At 47.5% G+C, this 24,740-nt stretch overlaps 1 protein-coding gene across 1 annotated transcript in view; it reads right to left on the reverse strand.

The window, feature by feature from the left end:
- Nucleotides 1-3,124: 3,124 nt before the first annotated feature.
- LOC141106403 (cobalamin binding intrinsic factor-like) overlaps nucleotides 3,125-24,740 on the reverse strand; it is a 44,813-nt gene continuing 23,197 nt past the window's right edge. Inside the window, exons 6-9 of the mRNA XM_073597164.1 lie at nucleotides 23,098-23,281; nucleotides 18,895-19,039; nucleotides 6,658-6,776; nucleotides 3,125-3,744 (exon numbers count right to left, since the gene is read on the reverse strand). Of these exons, the coding sequence (XP_073453265.1) occupies nucleotides 3,683-3,744; nucleotides 6,658-6,776; nucleotides 18,895-19,039; nucleotides 23,098-23,281 (510 nt within the window). The 3' untranslated portion in view covers nucleotides 3,125-3,682. The remainder of the gene's footprint in view (nucleotides 3,745-6,657; nucleotides 6,777-18,894; nucleotides 19,040-23,097; nucleotides 23,282-24,740) is intronic.

Raw genomic sequence — 24,740 nt, forward strand, 5'->3', positions numbered from 1 at the left:
TTGATCTCCTTCAATCGATTCCGGGAGCCCCCGGACCCTCAGATTGTGTCTTCTGCCCCGGTTATCGAGATCCTCGAGGTGTCTCTGCATGTCCCTCATCTGTAGGGTATGTGCATCTACGTGGCGGGTGGTTTTGCGCAGTTGAAGGTTTTGTTGTTCGGCCATTTGTTCCGCTGTGGTAACTCTGTCAGACAGGGTACGGAATTCCAGGCGGAGGTCTGCTATGGCCGCCGACAGAGTGTCTTTTATATCAGTGGCTATCATCCGCAGATCATGTATGGTTAATTGGTGGTGGGGTTGTTCCTCTGGTAAAAGTTCCCCCGGCAGGCTTACCGGCGGGGCGAGAGACGGCGCTCCCTGCTGAGAGGACATTGCGGCCTGTGAGCTCCTGTGGCGGGATGACGCCATGTTGCTTCTGCCCGTCCGGAACATTTCGGGGATATTGTGGTCCGTGTGTTCCGAGTGTCCCCTCGGGGAACGGGAACGGTAGGCTGAGGTGTTCCTGGATGCAGTCCCCATGTTGTGTGACGGTTTTCGTTCGGCTGAGCCTACGGTAAATGAAGGTTAGGTCGTGCGATGGCGGGAGCTGAGGAATTAAGCAGCCATCTCCGTGTCAGGCCAGGCCACGCCCCCATCCCCGTTCCTTATGAACACCTGAGAAAGTGACAAGCTAACCTGATCCAATATGTTTGGAATCATAAAAGACATAAGATACCCCGTTCAGTACTCATGGCAGCACGCTCAGATGGGGATCTAACCTTATAAAATACTACCAAGTGACTCAGTTGCACGCAATAGCCTCATGGTTTACCCAGCAATCTTACAACAAATGGACGGTAATTGAAAAACTATGGCTTGCTCCTGTACACCTGAACAATTTACTTTGGAGTGCGGATTTGGAGGTAGACCCTAGCCGTTTGCTGGGATCCATGTCCCAACTCCGGCAGCTCTGGCGCAAAATATCGCCTCAGCATGAGCTGTCATCCAAAAAAATCATTGATGACCTAATTTATCTGCAGCCCCAAAGTGCCAGATAGCCTCACTCACCAGATGTCCTCGCCATGGACGTCACGGAATTTATTCTATTTTGGGAATTTAGTAGACCCTAGGTCTCGCAAATTATTGCCATTTGCTGAACTTCAGGATAAATTTGATCTGCCTCGCCAGGTGATTTACAGGTATCTGCAAATTTGCCACTATGCCCTAACTATAACCCCAAACCTGCAATTCCCCCCCATCCCCCTTTGAAAACTTAATTCTAGCAGGCTCAGCCCAGAAGGGTTTAATTTCCAATATATTTTGGATACTGAATGCCTACTCCATAACTGTGCAGGGCAAACACGTTTACATGCTTCGTTGGGAGAGGGCACTCGGTGAGGAAATCCCCACAGAGACCTAGCAGGTGATCTGGTCCCAAGCAGCTAAAAGCTCTTTTTGAACACTATACAAGGAAAACGCCTATAAAAATCCTCTATTTTTGGTACATGACCCCAGATGTGCTCCATGCCATCTACCCCACTAGCTCCGACCGCTGCTGGCATTGCCATGGGGACAAAGGTACCCTCCTTCATATCTAATGAAGCTGCCACTGATTACTCTATTCTGGAACTCGGTTCAAGAGCTGCTGAACCACGTTTTTGAGGTACCTGTCCCCATGACACCGAAATTCTTTTTACTAGGCTTCTCACCACTGAAAATTCTCAAACACTATAAAAAGCTATTAAGTCACATCGTCACAGCTGCACGTTGCATTGTTGCTCTTAACTGGAAGCGACGCTCCCCGCCTTTCCCTGATGAGCTGTACGCTAGAGTCAAAGATGTGGAACTGATGGAGAAAATGACTGCCAGGATGCAGGACAGAATGGAGGCCCACAATAAGGTGTGGGAGTTGTGGCACCTCCAGGAGGACCCACCCTGAACATGTAGGTGAGCTAATATGATGACCTCTTACTTTCTTTTTCTCCCTTCTCTCTCTTCTCTTCTTGTTTTATTTATTTTTTTGTGATTTTTATTATATTGCACTAGCTGATATATACTATTATTTAGCGTCATAATGCATGAGCAGCGATATTTCTACACCAGAAGTTTTACTGGTATTATCTTTACGTACATCACACAGCACTATAACTGATTATACAACAGTTATGATGTATAATGCGTTACCTTCTTCTGAATGCATGTATCTTCTGTATTTTCTTTGTATTGAAATACAAACAATAAAATTGTTATTTTGAAAAAAAAAAACTGACAGGTGTTCTAATCCCTCTCCTCTCTATCCAAAACTAAAGGAAAAGTTTTGCATTTAGTTATACTTTAAAGCATCTTTAAGGCCCCCATGTGTCCAGTGTTCCTCTTCCTAACACTCAAGCGTGGGACATTACTTGTTTGTAAGTGTACACTGATTGTTAGCAAAACTCTCTATGTATATTCAGTTAAATGTTGAATTATTTAACCTAAACTGGTTGCAAAGGCTGAAGGTTTTTACACATTCTGTGTGCTGCTCCCCCCACAGCCCCACTAATACTCACCTGAGTCCCCTCTGGATTCATTGATGTGCACGGGAGCCTCGGCTGTCCCGGGTGTCTCTCTCCATATTGGCCGAGACAGCAGCAGGAGCCATTGGCTCCCACTGCTGTTAATCACAGCCAGTCAGCCAATGATGAGAGAGTGGGGCGCAGGGCCGAGCCGCAACTCTATGTGTCTTATGGATACAGAGTGGGGGCTCAGGAGCAAGCACACACCAGTGCCCCCATAGCAAGCGGCTTGCTAGTGGGGGTACTGGTCAAGGGGGAGGAGCCAGGAGCACAGACGGGAGACATGAGAAGAGAAGGATCGGGCTGGTCTGTGCAAAAACCATTACACAGAGCAGGTAAGTAAAAAAAATATATAAAATAAAAAAACATGTTATAAAGAACCTTTCATCTCAATTTAAGATTCTGCAGTGAGCATGTTTTCCCACCCAGATCAGTGTTGGTAATCTATAATTGTTCATTGTATGTAATGCTCCCAGTATGGAGAATTTACACTCAGTTTTTTTTTTTTTTTAACATTTCTCATCAGTTTTGTATGTATTGCAGTTTCACAACATAAAGAACAAATTCAGTAAATGCAACTACAAGAAAAGTAAAGTTTCTTCTCGTTTATTGAAGAGTTAAAGCGGAACACAGCCTTATCTGAGCACCACAAACTAAAAAACACTATTTAATGCATTTTTAATATTCAAAGCAATATCATCCACCCATGTCTCCATGCTTTATTTTGTTGAGAAATCACTTTGAAAAACACTCCCCTAGCATTTCTAGCTGTGGCCATCTTAAGTAAGGGCAGATGATTCATTTAGCATTTACCTCCTGGAATCCATCTGCCCTTAGCTCAGTCATGCAGGCAGGTGGGTGCTTAGCTCAGAAAGTCCCTTCTCCACTTCTCCAAATGAAAGAATAAAATGCCCATGAAGACTCCTGGGATGTATGACATCACTTGCCTAGGCCAGAAACCAGGAAGCAACTGAAGACATGTAAAAACAGTTTAAAACAAGTAAACATAATATACCTTCCTATCTATTTAATGTTAGCAGCATAAGGAATACAAAATAGCTGATTAAAGAAGAACTAAACTCTCCAAAATTTGTTAAGCCAGCTGCCCAGCTGTACATATAGAGATACATACTATAAGGCCAATATAATCAGTATTTGCTGAAGATGGCGGTGATATGGTCGTTATTCTTGGGTATGTAGCTACTGACACCTAGAAAAGCAAAATAGAACGTTGTAAAGTAAGCTTACACATTCATAACTTAAACTTTAAAGGACAACAGGACCCCCCCCCCCCTCCATCCCAAGACTTATATTGATCTGTCCCCACCCCTCTACTGCCCACTTTTAGCCACATGGCCTCATCACTAGAAGCCTCCCAGTTCTGCTCCTTCCTTAAATCTCCATTCAATTCTATAGAGAGGCTGTCCACTTTTGGGACAAATAATAGACAACCTTTCCATAGGAATGAATGGACAGCTCCCACACACTAGGAGAGCCACACAGCTTTACGTATATATTTCCACTGCTTTTTTTAAATAAGCTGTGGGACTACTCAATGAGCCCTATTGCATTACATGCAGCTGTGACTCTTTAATCTCCATGACTGGCATTTGTGGGGAATGATACCAAGACTTCCGCACTGAATATATCCTGTTGAAATTAAGCTTAAGCTAATCCTTGCAAAGTGTAACTCATCGATGTCACACCCCTAAACAGCCTGTGTACTGGATCAGTGGATGGAACGTGGCCTCAGCCTAAACTCCAACCAGTCCACGACCTCTAATGCATTTCACCCCACGCAAAGGGCATAGTCATAGAGGTTGACTAAGCCTTGTGGGCGGGGCAAAATGCATCAGTAAGCATGGTCCAGGAGGAGCCTAGGCTAAGGCCACTTTTCATCCACTGATTCAGTACACAGGCTGATTGACTAAGCCCTATTGCGTTTACAGCATGAGCAATCCATGTTTAGCTCATTATTTATCTTATGTATGCTGCCATTTTGGCATCAGGAAAATGGAAACTTATATCAAATACTTACAGTAATTTTGTTTTTCTGGTGCCAATCCATGGCAGCATACAAACCCTCCCTTTTTTTTTCTTGTTCTTTGTATGGAGAATGGGGGAGGTATCTCTCAGTCAGACTTTTATACTTGTGGAGGCTTTGGAGGGGTCCTGGTGCTCTTGCATGCATGCATTCTGTGCCATATGTAGTAAGTTGCCTTACTTGATATGTTTCCCTATATACATGTTATGTGCATTTATGTGTTTATGACGCTTATTACTGTTTATATTTTTAGACTGTTGTCCAGTCTGTTGCTCTTGAGAATCCCCATATGAAGACCCTTGAGTCAAAACGCATAGGAATACCCACAATTCTTTTTGGGATCTAGAGCCATTTCTTGTTATGAAGAAAGTCCTATTATTCTGTGCAAAATATGTATTCACTGTTGCATTTATTTTATTATTGTCTTAAAGTGATTGTAAGGGATCATTTTTTTGTTTAAAATAACAAACATATCATACTTACCTCCACTGTGCAGCTCGTCTTGCACAGAGTGGCCCTGAACCTGCTCTTCTTGGGTCCCCCGATGGCTCTTGTGGCTCCTCTCCACATCAGGTAACCACCTCAGAGAAGTGCTTCTCCGAATGGGGTTACCCTGTGGGCGCGCTCCCGAGTCCAGCATTCGGCGTCCATAGACACAAATGCCGGACTCGGCCCCGCCCCCCTGACGCCCCCATCATTGGATTTGATTGACAACAGCGGGAGCCAATGATTGCGCTGCTATCAATCAAGCCAATCAGGACACGAGACACCAGCTAGAACTGGAAAAAAAGAGGGTTCAGATAAGTAAAACGGGGAGCACTGGGGGGCTGCTGCACTGCAATAGGTTTTTCTCCTCAATGCATAGAATGCATTGAGGTGAAAAACCATGAAGGTTTACAACCCCTTTAAGATTGTATTTAATAAAAACTATATTTGTATTTTTTATATATTTGTCATAGTGGTACCTTTCCAAAAGTCCCTTCCATAAACCTTCTTTCTGTATCTACTTACCGAGATGTGGCACCATCATGGATACCAAACTGGGCATTTAGCATTTTTGATTTCAGACTTCTATAGATTTAAACAGGTCCTGTGGGTGTTGATAGGGGCAGAGCTATAGCATGTATATTGCCATGGATTGGCATCAGGAAAGGAAAATTACCATAAGTATTAGATACAGTTTCCTGTTTTTTGCCCTCTTTGTCCCAATGGGGTGATTTACCCTCCCTTCCTGTCCAATAGCCAAAACAGGAATCAGGAGGAAATCCCTGCAAATTAAGGGAATTTCTTGGGGACCACCAGGTCACCAAAACTAGTGTCCCCATTGGAAGATTTCACCAATATTACTTTTCTGGGGACTACCCAAAATTTGGGATTTTCTTTTTCTTTCACTTTCAATGATAAACAGAGGGAGGATGAATCACCCTAACAGGGACACAGACAGCAATAAAAACTGACAGGTGTTCTAATTTCTCTCCATTCTATCCAAAACGAAAAATAAAGTTTTGCCTTTAGTTACTGTATATATTCGAGTATAAGCCGACTCGAATATAAGCCGAGGCACTTAATTTTACCACAAAAAACTGGGAAAATGTATTGACCCGAGTATAAGCCTGGGGTGAGAAATGCAGCAGCTACTGTAAGTGGAAAAGAGGGTCAACAATGCCGATCTGCAGTCTCACTCTGCCCATCTGCATGCCTCACTGTGTCCTGTGCCCATCTCCCTGCCTGTGTCCATCTGCAGCCTCGTGTACCTTGATCTCCAGAACACCGGGGCTGTGACATGCAGTCAGTGTAGTCGGCGGCTGTAAGATTTTTGTGGGTGAGACTGCTGTTTGTCTTATTGTGGAACTACTAAACTGCGGATCTTCTGGTCCCTGTTTGTTATTGTGCATAGTCTTTTAGTTCCTGGGATGCCACCTAAAACATTTTTAGGTGAGTCAGTACCCCTTTGAATTTGGACACTGTTGGAGTACTCACATGTCCTGGGCTGGATCCTGATTTTATGTATAGTTTAATCTGCATTTCTACTCAGACCCGTAATAAATGATGGCACTCCTAAGTCTACTGACTACTCACCTACATCCAGTGGTGTGCTACCGTTAAGGAACTGCCAGTATGTCTTATCATTGGTGCTTCCAGCAAGGTGGTTAATGGCCGTGATGAAAACTCCCCAAGAGGAATTTTGTGACTCGAAGCTGAGGCATAACAAGGCAGATAAAAGTTAAGTGTTCAGGGATACAACGCTTTTATATACATAGTTAAGTTAAAGCACAGTAAAGTTGTCTTATAACAGAAGGTATTCAAAAGTCTCATGCCATTATATAAATGCTCTATAAAACATAGCAACCAGTGTAGCCTCAACGCATCTGGTATGAATAAACCCTTAAATTTGTTGCAGAGGAAACCTTAACAGATGGATGCTTAATTCATTTTTTTCCCATGAAGATCCCTCAGGACATCTATACATCTAGCCATCTCCAAAGGTCATAATGACGATGGAGCACCTGTCAAGGACTATACTCACCGAGGCCGAGATGCCGAGAGCGGCTCGCCCTTACGACCACGCGCACCCGACCCCTGGAGGTGATACAGGGAGCTGGGAGCACGCGGAGGCACGGGCTTCCAGTGGAGACTGAATTCCCGAAGGAAGTCCGTGTAGCCGTTGGGCACTAGAGGAGCTGCAAAACAAGTGGTTAACTGGAACTGGGGTATCAGGTCGGGTAAGTCCGTTATTCAGGCAGAGATCAGGACCGGGGTATCCGGCAAGAACAAGTCCGTGTAACAGGCTGAGATCAGGGGTATCAGGCAGGCAGAGGGTAATCCGTTAAACAAGCAGAGGTCAGAGGTATCAGGCAGGCAGAGGGTAATCCGTTAAACAAGCAGAGGTCAGAGGTATCAGGCAGGCAGAGAGTAATCCGTTTCACTAGCAGAGGTCAGGGGTATCAGGCAGGCAGAGAGATTAGTCCGTTACACAAGCAGAGGTCAGGGGTATCAGGCAGACAAGAGTAATCCGTTTCACAGGCAGAGTTAGCACAGGGAACACACTAGGAAGCAGGGAATATCAGGCACAGGGGACAGGGTACAGCTGACGACAAACCAGCAACCCGACTGGGTGCTGGAGCCGTCAGAAGTAGCCCACCGGCGAGCGCGTCAGCGTGACGCACCGCCGGGCACCCGCACGGCCACGGCGCGCACACGGGGACCGCCGTGCACCCGCGCGCGCCGCACCATTGGGCCGCGAACGGGTGTACGGCGCAGCGTGAGTCCCCCGCGCATGCGCCGTGGAGCCCGGCGGATGGAGGCGGCTTGTGCCTCCTGACAGTGCCCCCCTCCTAAGGGCGGACACTGGACACCCAGACTGGACATCACCTCTGGGTGGTCTCGGTGGAAAGCTTGAATTAAGCGTGGTGCATGTAGGTTCTTTGCGGGTTCCCAAGAGTTGTCCTCAGGTGGATAACCCTTCCACTGGATCAGATACTGCAGTTGTCTGCCCTTCTTCCTACAGTTAAGGATGGACTCCACCTCAAACTCATTCTCTCCATCCACCCTAACTGGTGGCGGAGGAAGCTCCCCTCTTTCCGGAAAAGTGCTGTCCATCACGGGCTTCAGTAAGGACACGTGGAAGACAGGGTGGATTCTGTAAGTCTTTGGTAATGCTAGCTCCATAGCCACAGGGTTGATAATCCTTTTGATGGGGAAAGGACCAATGAACTTGGGTCCCAATTTTCGCGAAGGCACGGATAGTTTAAGGTTGGTAGTGGATAACCAGACCTCTTCTCCTAGTTTAAAAGTTGGATTCTCCCTCCTGCCCCGATCATACTGCTCCTTGTAATCCGTTTGAGCCCTCTGCAACATGTCTTGAATCCTCTGGAAATTTGCTTGTAAAGAGGCTATTCTGTCATGAACCGCAGGGACTGCTATCTCAGGGACATCGTTGGACAGAAAGGTGGGATGGAATCCACAATTTGCCCAGAAAGGCGTTTGGTTGGTAGCAGCGTGAACAGAATTGTTATACGCGAACTCTGCATATGGGAGAAGGCTTGCCCAATCATCTTGAGATCCCGAGCAGAAACACCGCAGATATTGCTCTAGAGTCTGGTTCGTCCTCTCCGTTTGGCCGTTACTCTGAGGGTGGTAAGCTGATGAGAGGCAGACTTTGATATTTAAGGCTTTGCAGAGCTCCCTCCAAAATTTGGACGTAAATTGTACACCCCTGTCTGATACGATGTTCTTTGGTACTCCATGGAGCCTGATGATTTCCTTTAGAAAAATATTGGCGGTCTCTAAGGCCGAGGGGGTGCCCTTCATGGGCAAAAAATGGGCCATCTTGGAGAGACGGTCAACCACGACAAAAATAGTGGTAAAACCCCCCGAGGCTGGCAGATCCACTATAAAATCCATGGAGACGTCAGACCATGGTCGTTCGGGGATCGGTAGAGGTCTTAGTAAACCCCAGGACTTGGCGTTTCGACCCTTGTTCCGCTGACACGGAGGGCAGGATGCCACATATTCTTTGCAATCCCGTCTCCACCCAGGCCACCAAAAGGAACGAGAGACCAGCTCGGACGTCTTCCTTACTCCAAAATGCCCTGCGAGTTTATGGTCATGGCACATCTGAAGGGTTAGTGACCGTGTCTCCCGAGGTACAAAAATTTTTCCACGGATCCAAAAGAAATTACCATTTCTTTCCAAGGATTGCACCTCTGGTTCCATGCAAGAGTTGGATGATGATTTGATGGATGACATCAAATCCACTTGTGTCACCCCAAGGAAGTTTTGGGAAGAGAGGATTGTACCAGGTTCTGAAGTTTGGGACTCTGCTGAGAACATCCGTGAGAGTGCGTCTGCCTTTCCATTCTTTGAGCCAGGTCTATAGGATATGTGGAAGTTGAAGCGAGAGAAAAAGAGAGCCCAGCGGGCTTGTCTAGGTTTTAGTCGTTTTGCTGTCCGTAAGTATTCTAGGTTTTTATGATCTGTAAAGATCATTACCGGATGCAATGCGCCTTCGAGCAGATACCTCCACTCTTCTAGAGCGAATTTAATAGCCAGCAGCTCCCTGTCACCCACATCATAGTTTAACTCGGGCGGGCTGAGTTTCCGAGAAGCGAATGCAACGGGATGAAGGATGGCCTTGGGCCCTTGTCTTTGAGAGAGAATTGCTCCCGTGGCAATTTCCGAAGCATCCACCTCCAAGACATATGGCTGAGAAGGATCAGGATGGTGAAGAATTGGAGCCGAACTAAACAGATCCTTTAATTTCAGAAAGGCCTCTTGTGCGGCCTCACTCCACCGGAAAGAGTTGTGCTGACGGGTTAGCTGGGTGATAGGTGCTACAATGGTCGAGAATCCGCTAATGAACTTCCGATAAAAGTTAGCGAATCCGATGAATCGTTGAACCCCTTTCTTATCGGATGGAGCTGGCCAATCTTGGATGGCTTGTATCTTTTGGGGATCCATTGCGATCCCGTCGGCCGATATGATGAACCCCAGGAATTGTACCACTGACCTCTCGAATTCACACTTCTCCACTTTCAGATAAAGCTTGTGCTGTTTTAATATGGTGAGGACTTTTTTGACATGCCCCTTGTGTAGCTCAATCGTGGAAGAGAAAATGAGTATGTCATCTAGATAGACAACAAGGAAGTCATCCAGGTATTCTCGGAATATGTCGTTAACCAGGTGCTGGAAGGTGGCTGGAGCATTGCATAGCCCGAATGGCATCACCAGGTACTCGAAGTGTCCAAACCTGGACCTGAACGCTGTCTTCCATTCATCCCCGGCTCTGATTCTAACAAGGTTATAGGCACCCCGCAGGTCTAATTTGGAAAAGACCTTGGCAGATCGGAATCGTTGGAATAGCTCCGGGATGAGTGGTAGTGGGTACCTGTTCTTAATGGTGATATTATTAAGCTGCCGGTAGTCCACACAAGGTCTAAGGGACCCATCTTTTTTCCCGACAAAGAATATCCCTGCTCCAGCAGGTGAGGATGAAGGACGGATAAAACCCTTTTCCAGGTTCTCGTCGATGTACTGTCTGAGCGCCTCCAGTTCAGTCTCGGAGAGAGGGAATATACAACCGAACGGAATTACTGATCCTGGCAACAGGTCGATCGGACAGTCATAAGGCCGATGAGGTGGTAGGCGATCAGCCATTTGTTTATTAAAGACCTCCTGGAACTCCAGATATTCAGAGGGAATCTGCTGAAGTTTGTCTGATGAGGTAGTAACCGTAGCACACACCTTCGGGGTTAACGGGAGGCAATGCTCAGAGCAGTATGGAGAGGAGAAGGACACCAACTTGGTGCTCCATTGGATCTGCGGATCATGAGCTTGTAACCAGGGCAGACCGAGGATGACTGGGAAGATGGGAGAATGGATGAGGTCGAGCCGTAGGAGTTCCTGATGCCCGGAGTCGGTGGTTACTAGGATAGGCTGGGTCTCTTGGGTGATTGGACCTGAACTAGGAAGAGACCCATCAGCTAGATGCACTTGTAAACCTTGGGCCTTTGTTTTTAAGGGAATACGGAGGCTGCGGGCCAAGGCTGCATCCATGAAGCAGCTACAAGCCCCCGAATCAATGATGGCGGGTAGGCGAGACTCCCCTTCCGGTAGCTGCAAGGAAACAGACAACATCACATAAGACTTTGGAGCATCATTATCCAGGTAATTCATCAATCTAGGCTGAAGGAACTTACTGGGCCTTATTGGACAACTGCGCAGGAAGTGTCCCGCTCCCCCGCAGTACAGACACAAATTGGACTGCCGTCTGCGTTGCCTCTCTTCCGAAGTTAGCGGGGCCCGGACCAGGCCTAACTGCATGGGCTCGGCTTCAGGAGGTGTGGTGGAAGATGGTGACGGCATGGATGGGGCTCTGAATGGCGTCCACGTAGGGCGTGGACCCTGAAACCGCTCTGAGCGGCGTTCTCGCAAGCGCCTGTCCAGTTTCGTGGCTGCCTGAATGAGCTCTTCCAAGGTCTCCGGAGTCTCCATCCTGGCTAGCTCATCCTTGAGAAGTTCAGATAAACCTTGACGGTACTGGTAATGAAGAGCCGGCTCGTTCCAATTCGTGTCGGCCGCCCATTTACGGAACTCTACCGTATAATCTTCAATGGGTCTCCTTCCTTGGGACAAGTGGTGGAGAATGGCTTCAGCGGTAGCCTTCCGTTGCGGGTCATCATAGAGTTTGGCCATACCCTCGAAGAAGGTATCTATGGAATTTAGCACAGGGCTTCCCTGTTCCATTAAGCCGTGGGCCCAGGCCTGAGGTTCCTCTGACAGCAGCGAGATAGCGAAACCCACCTTGACGATCTCTGATGCAAATGTCCGAGGCTGGAGGGCAAAGTAAAGAGAACATGCGTTCTTAAAAGCTCTGAATCTTTTACGGTCCCCGGAGAACCGTTCGGGCGTAGGGACCCTAGGCTCGGGAAGCGCCATGACAACGGTAGGGCTGGCGGTGGCCTGGGGAAGCGGACCTTCATTGCTGGGTGCCGGAACTGCAGCGGCAGGGGGAAGTACTCCAGTAATCTGTTGGAGGCGGTTGTCAATTTGAGTATACCCCTCCTGTAACTTCTGGACTGAGTCGGCCAAAGTGGAGACCTGTTGACACAGGATCTCCAAAGGAGAGCGCGCTCTGTCGGCCTCGGACATGGCTGGTTTGTACTGTCAAGGACTATACTCACCGAGGCCGAGATGCCGAGAGCGGCTCGCCCTTACGACCACGCGCACCCGACCCCTGGAGGTGATACAGGGAGCTGGGAGCACGCGGAGGCACGGGCTTCCAGTGGAGACTGAATTCCCGAAGGAAGTCCGTGTAGCCGTTGGGCACTAGAGGAGCTGCAAAACAAGTGGTTAACTGGAACTGGGGTATCAGGTCGGGTAAGTCCGTTATTCAGGCAGAGATCAGGACCGGGGTATCCGGCAAGAACAAGTCCGTGTAACAGGCTGAGATCAGGGGTATCAGGCAGGCAGAGGGTAATCCGTTAAACAAGCAGAGGTCAGAGGTATCAGGCAGGCAGAGGGTAATCCGTTAAACAAGCAGAGGTCAGAGGTATCAGGCAGGCAGAGAGTAATCCGTTTCACTAGCAGAGGTCAGGGGTATCAGGCAGGCAGAGAGATTAGTCCGTTACACAAGCAGAGGTCAGGGGTATCAGGCAGACAAGAGTAATCCGTTTCACAGGCAGAGTTAGCACAGGGAACACACTAGGAAGCAGGGAATATCAGGCACAGGGGACAGGGTACAGCTGACGACAAACCAGCAACCCGACTGGGTGCTGGAGCCGTCAGAAGTAGCCCACCGGCGAGCGCGTCAGCGTGACGCACCGCCGGGCACCCGCACGGCCACGGCGCGCACACGGGGACCGCCGTGCACCCGCGCGCGCCGCACCATTGGGCCGCGAACGGGTGTACGGCGCAGCGTGAGTCCCCCGCGCATGCGCCGTGGAGCCCGGCGGATGGAGGCGGCTTGTGCCTCCTGACAGTGCCCCCCTCCTAAGGGCGGACACTGGACACCCAGACTGGACATCACCTCCGGGTGGTCTCGGTGGAAAGCTTGAATTAAGCGTGGTGCATGTAGGTTCTTTGCGGGTTCCCAAGAGTTGTCCTCAGGTGGATAACCCTTCCACTGGATCAGATACTGCAGTTGTCTGCCCTTCTTCCTACAGTTAAGGATGGACTCCACCTCAAACTCATTCTCTCCATCCACCCTAACTGGTGGCGGAGGAAGCTCCCCTCTTTCCGGAAAAGTGCTGTCCATCACGGGCTTCAGTAAGGACACGTGGAAGACAGGGTGGATTCTGTAAGTCTTTGGTAATGCTAGCTCCATAGCCACAGGGTTGATAATCCTTTTGATGGGGAAAGGACCAATGAACTTGGGTCCCAATTTTCGCGAAGGCACGGATAGTTTAAGGTTGGTAGTGGATAACCAGACCTCTTCTCCTAGTTTAAAAGTTGGATTCTCCCTCCTGCCCCGATCATACTGCTCCTTGTAATCCGTTTGAGCCCTCTGCAACATGTCTTGAATCCTCTGGAAATTTGCTTGTAAAGAGGCTATTCTGTCATGAACCGCAGGGACTGCTATCTCAGGGACATCGTTGGACAGAAAGGTGGGATGGAATCCACAATTTGCCCAGAAAGGCGTTTGGTTGGTAGCAGCGTGAACAGAATTGTTATACGCGAACTCTGCATATGGGAGAAGGCTTGCCCAATCATCTTGAGATCCCGAGCAGAAACACCGCAGATATTGCTCTAGAGTCTGGTTCGTCCTCTCCGTTTGGCCGTTACTCTGAGGGTGGTAAGCTGATGAGAGGCAGACTTTGATATTTAAGGCTTTGCAGAGCTCCCTCCAAAATTTGGACGTAAATTGTACACCCCTGTCTGATACGATGTTCTTTGGTACTCCATGGAGCCTGATGATTTCCTTTAGAAAAATATTGGCGGTCTCTAAGGCCGAGGGGGTGCCCTTCATGGGCAAAAAATGGGCCATCTTGGAGAGACGGTCAACCACGACAAAAATAGTGGTAAAACCCCCCGAGGCTGGCAGATCCACTATAAAATCCATGGAGACGTCAGACCATGGTCGTTCGGGGATCGGTAGAGGTCTTAGTAAACCCCAGGACTTGGCGTTTCGACCCTTGTTCCGCTGACACGGAGGGCAGGATGCCACATATTCTTTGCAATCCCGTCTCCACCCAGGCCACCAAAAGGAACGAGAGACCAGCTCGGACGTCTTCCTTACTCCAAAATGCCCTGCGAGTTTATGGTCATGGCACATCTGAAGGGTTAGTGACCGTGTCTCCCGAGGTACAAAAATTTTTCCACGGATCCAAAAGAAATTACCATTTCTTTCCAAGGATTGCACCTCTGGTTCCATGCAAGAGTTGGATGATGATTTGATGGATGACATCAAATCCACTTGTGTCACCCCAAGGAAGTTTTGGGAAGAGAGGATTGTACCAGGTTCTGAAGTTTGGGACTCTGCTGAGAACATCCGTGAGAGTGCGTCTGCCTTTCCATTCTTTGAGCCAGGTCTATAGGATATGTGGAAGTTGAAGCGAGAGAAAAAGAGAGCCCAGCGGGCTTGTCTAGGTTTTAGTCGTTTTGCTGTCCGTAAGTATTCTAGGTTTTTATGATCTGTAAAGATCATTACCGGATGCAATGCGCCTTCGAGCAGATACCTCCACTCTTCTAGAGCGAATTTAATAGCCAGCAGCTCCCTGTCACCCACATCATAGTTTAACTCGGGCGGGCTGAGTTTCCGAGAAGCGAATGCAACGGGATGAAGGATGGCCTTGGGCCCTTGTCTTTGAGAGAGAATTGCTCCCGTGGCAATTTCCGAAGCGTCCACCTCCAAGACATATGGCTGAGAAGGATCAGGATGGTGAAGAATTGGAGCCGAACTAAACAGATCCTTTAATTTCAGAAAGGCCTCTTGTGCGGCCTCACTCCACCGGAAAGAGTTGTGCTGACGGGTTAGCTGGGTGATAGGTGCTACAATGGTCGAGAATCCGCTAATGAACTTCCGATAAAAGTTAGCGAATCCGATGAATCGTTGAACCCCTTTCTTATCGGATGGAGCTGGCCAATCTTGGATGGCTTGTATCTTTTGGGGATCCATTGCGATCCCGTCGGCCGATATGATGAACCCCAGGAATTGTACCACTGACCTCTCGAATTCACACTTCTCCACTTTCAGATAAAGCTTGTGCTGTTTTAATATGGTGAGGACTTTTTTGACATGCCCCTTGTGTAGCTCAATCGTGGAAGAGAAAATGAGTATGTCATCTAGATAGACAACAAGGAAGTCATCCAGGTATTCTCGGAATATGTCGTTAACCAGGTGCTGGAAGGTGGCTGGAGCATTGCATAGCCTGAATGGCATCACCAGGTACTCGAAGTGTCCAAACCTGGACCTGAACGCTGTCTTCCATTCATCCCCGGCTCTGATTCTAACAAGGTTATAGGCACCCCGCAGGTCTAATTTGGAAAAGACCTTGGCAGATCGGAATCGTTGGAATAGCTCCGGGATGAGTGGTAGTGGGTACCTGTTCTTAATGGTGATATTATTAAGCTGCCGGTAGTCCACACAAGGTCTAAGGGACCCATCTTTTTTCCCGACAAAGAATATCCCTGCTCCAGCAGGTGAGGATGAAGGACGGATAAAACCCTTTTCCAGGTTCTCGTCGATGTACTGTCTGAGCGCCTCCAGTTCAGTCTCGGAGAGAGGGAATATACAACCGAACGGAATTACTGATCCTGGCAACAGGTCGATCGGACAGTCATAAGGCCGATGAGGTGGTAGGCGATCAGCCATTTGTTTATTAAAGACCTCCTGGAACTCCAGATATTCAGAGGGAATCTGCTGAAGTTTGTCTGATGAGGTAGTAACCGTAGCACACACCTTCGGGGTTAACGGGAGGCAATGCTCAGAGCAGTATGGAGAGGAGAAGGACACCAACTTGGTGCTCCATTGGATCTGCGGATCATGAGCTTGTAACCAGGGCAGACCGAGGATGACTGGGAAGATGGGAGAATGGATGAGGTCGAGCCGTAGGAGTTCCTGATGCCCGGAGTCGGTGGTTACTAGGATAGGCTGGGTCTCTTGGGTGATTGGACCTGAACTAGGAATAGACCCATCAGCTAGATGCACTTGTAAACCTTGGGCCTTTGTTTGTAAGGGAATACGGAGGCTGCGGGCCAAGGCTGCATCCATGAAGCAGCTACAAGCCCCCGAATCAATGATGGCGGGTAGGCGAGACTCCCCTTCCGGTAGCTGCAAGGAAACAGACAACATCACATAAGACTTTGGAGCATCATTATCCAGGTAATTCATCAATCTAGGCTGAAGGAACTTACTGGGCCTTATTGGACAACTGCGCAGGAAGTGTCCCGCTCCCCCGCAGTACAGACACAAATTGGACTGCCGTCTGCGTTGCCTCTCTTCCGAAGTTAGCGGGGCCCGGACCAGGCCTAACTGCATGGGCTCGGCTTCAGGAGGTGTGGTGGAAGATGGTGACGGCATGGATGGGGCTCTGAATGGCGTCCACGTAGGGCGTGGACCCTGAAACCGCTCTGAGCGGCGTTCTCGCAAGCGCCTGTCCAGTTTCGTGGCTGCCTGAATGAGCTCTTCCAAGGTCTCCGGAGTCTCCATCCTGGCTAGCTCATCCTTGAGAAGTTCAGATAAACCTTGACGGTACTGGTAATGAAGAGCCGGCTCGTTCCAATTCGTGTCGGCCGCCCATTTACGGAACTCTACCGTATAATCTTCAATGGGTCTCCTTCCTTGGGACAAGTGGTGGAGAATGGCTTCAGCGGTAGCCTTCCGTTGCGGGTCATCATAGAGTTTGGCCATACCCTCGAAGAAGGTATCTATGGAATTTAGCACAGGGCTTCCCTGTTCCATTAAGCCGTGGGCCCAGGCCTGAGGTTCCTCTGACAGCAGCGAGATAGCGAAACCCACCTTGACGATCTCTGATGCAAATGTCCGAGGCTGGAGGGCAAAGTAAAGAGAACATGCGTTCTTAAAAGCTCTGAATCTTTTACGGTCCCCGGAGAACCGTTCGGGCGTAGGGACCCTAGGCTCGGGAAGCGCCATGACAACGGTAGGGCTGGCGGTGGCCTGGGGAAGCGGACCTTCATTGCTGGGTGCCGGAACTGCAGCGGCAGGGGGAAGTACTCCAGTAATCTGTTGGAGGCGGTTGTCAATTTGAGTATACCCCTCCTGTAACTTCTGGACTGAGTCGGCCAAAGTGGAGACCTGTTGACACAGGATCTCCAAAGGAGAGCGCGCTCTGTCGGCCTCGGACATGGCTGGTTTGTACTGTCAAGGACTATACTCACCGAGGCCGAGATGCCGAGAGCGGCTCGCCCTTATGACCACGCGCACCCGACCCCTGGAGGTGATACAGGGAGCTGGGAGCACGCGGAGGCACGGGCTTCCAGTGGAGACTGAATTCCCGAAGGAAGTCCGTGTAGCCGTTGGGCACTAGAGGAGCTGCAAAACAAGTGGTTAACTGGAACTGGGGTATCAGGTCGGGTAAGTCCGTTATTCAGGCAGAGATCAGGACCGGGGTATCCGGCAAGAACAAGTCCGTGTAACAGGCTGAGATCAGGGGTATCAGGCAGGCAGAGGGTAATCCGTTAAATAAGCAGAGGTCAGAGGTATCAGGCAGGCAGAGGGTAATCCGTTAAACAAGCAGAGGTCAGAGGTATCAGGCAGGCAGAGAGTAATCCGTTTCACTAGCAGAGGTCAGGGGTATCAGGCAGGCAGAGAGATTAGTCCGTTACACAAGCAGAGGTCAGGGGTATCAGGCAGACAAGAGTAATCCGTTTCACAGGCAGAGTTAGCACAGGGAACACACTAGGAAGCAGGGAATATCAGGCACAGGGAACAGGGTACAGCTGACGACAAACCAGCAACCCGACTGGGTGCTGGAGCCGTCAGAAGTAGCCCACCGGCGAGCGCGTCAGCGTGACGCACCGCCGGGCACCCGCACGGCCACGGCGCGCACACGGGGACCGCCGTGCACCCGCGCGCGCCGCACCATAGGGCCGCGAACGGGTGTACGGCGCAGCGTGAGTCCCCCGCGCATGCGCCGTGGAGCCCGGCGGACGGAGGCGGCTTGTGCCTCCTGACAGCACCCCTACTGGAATCTTAGTCTTAGTCTACACTTGATCTTAGCAAAAGGACTGAGAAGGACATTGTTTTGAGTTTAATCACCAGTAGTGGTTTGTGTTCTGAATGGTATTGCTGAAATATTGATTTTCAGCTACATTCCCGGTTATATAGTCTTAAAGACACTATGGTACGCAACCACATGTTACCAAGATTGAACCACAGAGACACTGCTGTGAAGTCCGATTCCATGTTTGTACAACTTTTATATTCTGTTTTAGCTCATTCAGGAGTGTACAAATGTTCTTTGTCATTCTGACCAGTGGCAGCTGGTGCTCAAAATTTTGGGGGGGCAGCAAACAAACCTGCCCCCTCACTTGCGATGACACCCCCCCCTCCCCCCCCGGGTGGAGATGGACAGGAAGGCAAGGGTTTAGATGCCTTACCGTGAGGAGGAAGATGATTTGGATCCAGGGTAGGGGCTGCTGCTCCAGGAGGATCCGGGAAGAGCCGAGGCTTCTCCTCCCGGCCGAACAGGATTAGGGGGGGGGCACCACACTAATGGATGGGCTGCCACTGACTCTGACCATGTTTTGCACTTGGTCTGGTCATTTAGCTGATTAAGCATCCGGTTACAGTATCGCTTAAACTCCAAACAGCAAATAAGAAATAGTTTTTGTCACTGTTAGGCTGGAAGTTCTCACCTGAATTTATTAGGATCTAGTTCAGCAGCCTTTTGCATGACCTGCAGTAGAGTGGATCCTTCTTTCACTGCTACCATAGTAGTATAAAGAAAATGTGGTTCTACTAAGTCATTCACAATCGTGTATTCCACTGAGATATATTGAGCTGCATAAAGGTGGAAGACAAAACAGGTTATGAATACAGATTTACACAACTTTAAAAGGAATGCCAGTGTTTGTGTTGTAGCTCTCCAATACAGCTTATTTAGTTCCTAGATTTAATGGAAATTCAAGGGGCACCGCTGCTGCCCGATCGCTCTCACACACCCCCGGTACCGGCGCCCCCCCCGCTCGCGCGCTCCCGCCATGCTTACCGGGCTCCGCTTGCCCATTGGTGGGCCCAGGACAGAAATGGAGGGTGCCAGCCGGTAGATGGGAAGGAGAAGAGCGGATACACGTCCAATCTCCTCCCCTTCTTGCAGTGACCCGGAAAGCGACGTCTCTGACGTCACTTCCGGGTCACGTTCTCGGTGTCCCTGGCTCACTTTTAGGATGTTTTGCAATGCGATCTACATTGCAAAACATTCAGTGAAATACAGGGGATACATGCAGGGTCTTTAAGACCCTGCATATCTCAATAAACCTGTCACCAAAAAATCATCACATAGGGGACTGTTTGTCCCCTATGTGATGAAAAAAAAGTTAAGTAAAAAAAAAATAAAGTTACACTCAAGCACATAAAATCCCCCCCCCCAAAAAAATTTTTAAGGCCCCCCCCACCCATACACATGCACAAACGTAAACGCATGCATCAGGGAGCCTACACGTGAAAATGTACATATTGCCACGTACGCCTTTGAAGTGTCGCCTATAGAAAATATAGGGTACTGAAGTTTGACGCCATTTCTCGGGCGAAAAAAAAATTAAAGATTTGGCATATTGAGTATCTATCTACTCGGCGCAACCTCGTCTTTTATATTTGACCAAATTTGGGTAATTTATTGCGTTTGTTCGCCCTAAAATTCACGTTAGTGTGTTTTTTACTGAAATATTGCGTTTCCTAGACCTTTGCGGTAATATCATTCGACATAAGAAATTGGAACTACTGCTATTTTATTCTCTAGGATGTCTGCTTTCAGAAAATATATAATGTTTGGGGTTTTGTGTAACCTTCAGGCCTAAAATGATTTTTTAATCATGTGTGCAAAAAAAACCTGCAAAAACGGCTCTGGCAGCGAAAGGGTTAAAGGGCCAATCCACCTAGAAGTGGTGGTAGAGTCGTGGGCTGAGTCAGCTGCTGGCTTAGGTCTTGGGTACTCCAAAAGTAACATCTCCCTGTCATAATTCTCAGCTCAGTTCCTGTCCACCTGGGAGTTTTGCTTGACCACTTTTAGCTTCTTCTGTTACATTCTAAATATTATAAAATCAATATAAAATCCAGCAGGGTTAGTGCATTCTAATGGGCACAGCAGGTCTGTGTACCCAGAAACTTGGACACCCCAGGAGATAGGAGAGACTGTCAGGTAGTAGTGTAAATCTCTAGCATCTACGAAATGAAATGAGCTTTGGGTGGACTGATCCTTTAAATCAACAATTGGGAAATGTCACTAAACCTACTATCATAATTTGTGGTGGGTAAAAACCTACTGAATTTGATTGGATGTTTGAAATGTGAAATAGTTATGCCTCTTATTATTACATTTATTAATGGTGAAAAATACACTTCTATTCTTATCAAGGTTTAAAGTAGGTATCAACATTATAAACCAATGTCCATAAATCAGCATTAAAAGATGTTTTGTCCATTTAAAAGTTTCTAACCATTGTCTAATTGAATATTAATGTGATGTATATAAATGTCCATCCCCTTGTCTGTCCCATCTCTAAGTCCAGATGGGTGAAACGTATTAGAGAAGCGGACCCAGGATGTAGGATGTAGGATGCTGTCTTTCAATAAAGCTGCTGAGCTTTGGCAATGTCATTGGAGCGTAGCCCTTTTCTTCATAAGAGAGGAAAGTTGTCTAAATTAACTGCTTGCTGACCAGCTGCCACAGTTGTACTGCGGCAGTATGGCTCGGCTGCGTGAATCGCTGTCATGTTACGTCGCTTCTTCTGGTAGCCACTAGGGGCGCACGCACGTGCCCGCTGCTCGCCCCCAGAGCCGATGCGAGTGCCCGGCGGTATCGATGACTGCTGGGCTCCCGCGATCGCTCGTGACATGGCGAGAACCGGGATCTCTGTGTGTAAACACAGAGATCCCGGTTCTCTGAGGGGAGAAGAGACAGATCGTGTGTTCAAACAATGTATGAACACCGATCTATCTCTTCCTCTAGCAAGTCCCATCCCACCTTCAGTTAGAACACACTGGGGAACACAATTAACCTCTTGATCGCCCCCTAGTGTTAACCCCTTCACTGCCAGTGACATTTATACAGTAATCAATGCATTTTTATAGCACTGATCGCTGCATGAATGCCAATGGTCCCAAAAATGTGTCAAAATTGTCCAATGTGTCCGCCATAATGTCGCAGTCACGATAAAAAAAAAAAAAAATCGCAGATCGCCACCATTACTAGTAAAAAAAAAAAATAATAATAAAAATGCTATAAATCTTTCCCCTATTTTGTAGACGCTATAACTTTTGCGCAAACCAATCAATATACGCCTATTGCTATTTTTATTACCAAAAATATGTAGAAGAATACATATGGGCCTAAACTGAGAAAAAATTTGCTTTTTTAAAAAAAATGGGGATATTTATTATAGCAAAAAAGTACAAAATATTGCGTTTTTTTCAAAATTGTGGCTCTTTTCTTGTTTATAGCGCAAAGAATTAAAACCGCAGTGGTGATCAAATACCACCAAAAGAAAGCTCTATTTGTGGGGAAAAAAAGGACGTAAATTTTGTTTGGGCGCAACGTCGTACGACCGCGCAATTGTCAGTTAAAGCGTGCATGCATTTTAAGGCTTACCTATAGGCACTGTGAAAATATCCTAAACGTGCGCCGTTTAGGAGATATTTACTGTACATGCAGCCAGTGACATCACCTGGTGCATCGGCTCTGAAGGAACGGCCACCTGGGCTGTTCCATCAGAGTCCTGTGCTGTACACAGCAACTCCCGCGTGCATGTGTGGGAGCAACGTCATTGCAGGTCCAGCCACTCATGCAGCGGGAGTCTGCGAGCCCGGAAGGAAAACTGGTCGAAGCAATGCAAGCCCAGTCAGTGGTGACAGATCGCCGCTGGAAGGGCTTCTTTCTAAGGTAAGTTTGACATAATCTGCTAGTATGTGATGCAAAAATTAAATAAAAAAATCACTGGTGGTTTACTACTGCCTTAACCAGTTTAAATTGGAGCAAGTGTATCCATTGGAATATTTCCTCTTACCTCTTGATCTGGCTTCAGCTGTAGAAGCAGCTGCTGCCACCCCACTGAAGGTCTCTATCTGGCCTTTTGCATCATGTTGCTAAAAACTCATGCTTTGTGCCCATACCATTCAAACTAAGCATGCCCTGACATTGCACCAACAAAACAAAAGATGCCATTCAAGGACCAAGCACCAAGAACTATGTGCCAACCCACTAAAGTAAATTAAGAGTCTCATTAACTTCTCAATGTACATTTTTGTAGCAATGTTTTTGTTTTTTGTTTTTTTATACTATAGTAGACATTGGTTAAAAAAAAACTAATGGCATCACCTAATGGTAAAAAGTGATGCAATGAAAATGTGTAGCATTCCATGGAGAATTCAACAAAATGGTGGCTCTTTGCACACAGACACCAACTCCCTTTTGCATAAATGTGAATAAGATGGGTAAAAGATGGCTTCAGCTCCTGTTCTCAATCTGTAGTGAACTCCTCAGATCTGTTTCACCCTTTTCTTTTATGATTAAGCCCCAAAAGGATGAAACGTGTCGTTCTCTACAGGTAGAGAACAGGAGCTGAAGCCATCTTTTTACCCATCTCATTTACATTTATACAACAGGGAGTCAGAGTCTGTGTGCAGACGGCCACCATTCTGTTAAAGTCTGCTAGAGCCTGACAAGCCGATCTGGTCTGCCTCGCACCCGTCTATGCATATGCTGATCTGACTAATTTGGGGGGGGGGGGGGGGGGCATTCAAGAGGTACTTTTTTATTGTTTTGGTTTTTATAAGAATATTACTTTAGGATTTGATGTATGTGATTCAGTGCTTTGTATTACTAAATGAAATAAATTAATTACCATTAATTTCTGGACATGGCAGACACTTCACAGAGACATAGCTTGTACCCCACAGGAAAGGCAGCACTTGGGCAGCAGCGATGGGCAAGGAGAATGTCTTCTTGGGTATTAGGTCAAGCACTGTTTGTATTGTTCCAGAACAATTCCAGTTTACTGAAAAATACTTCTTTGCAGCCAACAAAGCCTAAAAAAACAGGAGACACATGATTTAAAACTAAGAGCAAGCACTGCTATATCTACAGCCTTGGTCAAAAGTTTTGCGAATGACACAAATATTAATTTTCACAAAGTCTGCTGCCTCAGTTTTTATGATGGAATTGCAATTCATCTGATCACTCTTCATAACATGCTGGAGTATATGCAAAGTCCCTCTTTGCCATGAAAATGAACTTAATCCCATAAAAACATTTACACTACATTTGTGAAGAAGGCTTCAGGGGGCCCAAGAAAGTCCAGCAAGCGCCAAGATCGTCTCCTACAGTTGATTCAGCTGAAGGATTGAGGCACCACCAGTGCAGTGCTTACTAAGGAATGGCAGCAGGCAGGTGTGAGTACATCTGCACGCACAGTGAGGAGAAGACTTTTAGAAGGATGGCCTGGTGTCCAGAAGGGCAGCAAAGAAGCCACTTCTCTCCAGGAAAAACATCAGGGACAGACTGATATTTTGCATAAGGTACAGGGATTGGAGTGCTGAGGACTGGGGTAAAGTCATTTTCTCTAATGAATCCCCTTTCCGATTGTTTGGGGCATCCGGAAAAAACCTTGTCTGGAGAAGAAAAGGTGAGAGCTACCATCAGTCTTGTGTCATGCCAAAAGTTAAGCATCCTGAGACCATTCATGTGTGGGGTTGCTTCTCAGCCAAAGAAGTGGGCTCACTCACAGTTCTGCCTAAGAACACACATGAGTAAAGAATCGTACAAAAACATCCTCTGAGAGCAACTGTTTCCAATAATCCAAGAACAGTTTGGTAACAAACAATGCCGTTTTCAGCATGATGGAGCACCTTGCCATAAGGTAAAAGTGCTAACTAGGTGGCTTGGGGAACAAAACATCTAAATTTTGGGTCCATGGCCAGGAAACTCCCCAGACCTTAATCTCATTGAGAACTTGTGGCCAATCCTCAAGAGGCAGGTGAACAAAAAAACTCCCACTAATTTTAATTGACAGTACGCCAGTGCGAATTGCAGAGATCTTGATATAGAACTGCAAATATTGACTCTTTGCATAAACTTAATGTAATTGTCAATAAAAGCTTTTGACACTTATGAAATGCTTGTAAATATACTTCAGTATACCTTAGTAACATCTGACAAAAAGATCTAAAAACACTGAAGAACCAGACTTTGTGAAAATTAATATTTGTGCTATTCTCAAAATGTTTGGCCAGGGCTGTATACTGTGTGAAAACTTTATAAAATACGTTCACTCTACTCCTCGAGTCCACTTCACTCTATTAGAGCAAAGCCTAAAAGGTCCAAATATCATTTGATTCTGACAGAAATTCAGAGCTGTCCTGTGTCTTGTTTACACTTGCTGTGTTATAAATAAAACTGGGGATGTGGTGCAAACCCATCAATCCTAATGTCATATGCAAAAATGAAGGGAATTAAACAATCTTGGTACATTTGAAGGTGTCACAATGT

The sequence above is a fragment of the Aquarana catesbeiana genome, linkage group LG08 (genome assembly GCF_042186555.1).
Source record: "Aquarana catesbeiana isolate 2022-GZ linkage group LG08, ASM4218655v1, whole genome shotgun sequence".
NCBI lineage: Eukaryota > Metazoa > Chordata > Amphibia > Anura > Ranidae > Aquarana > Aquarana catesbeiana.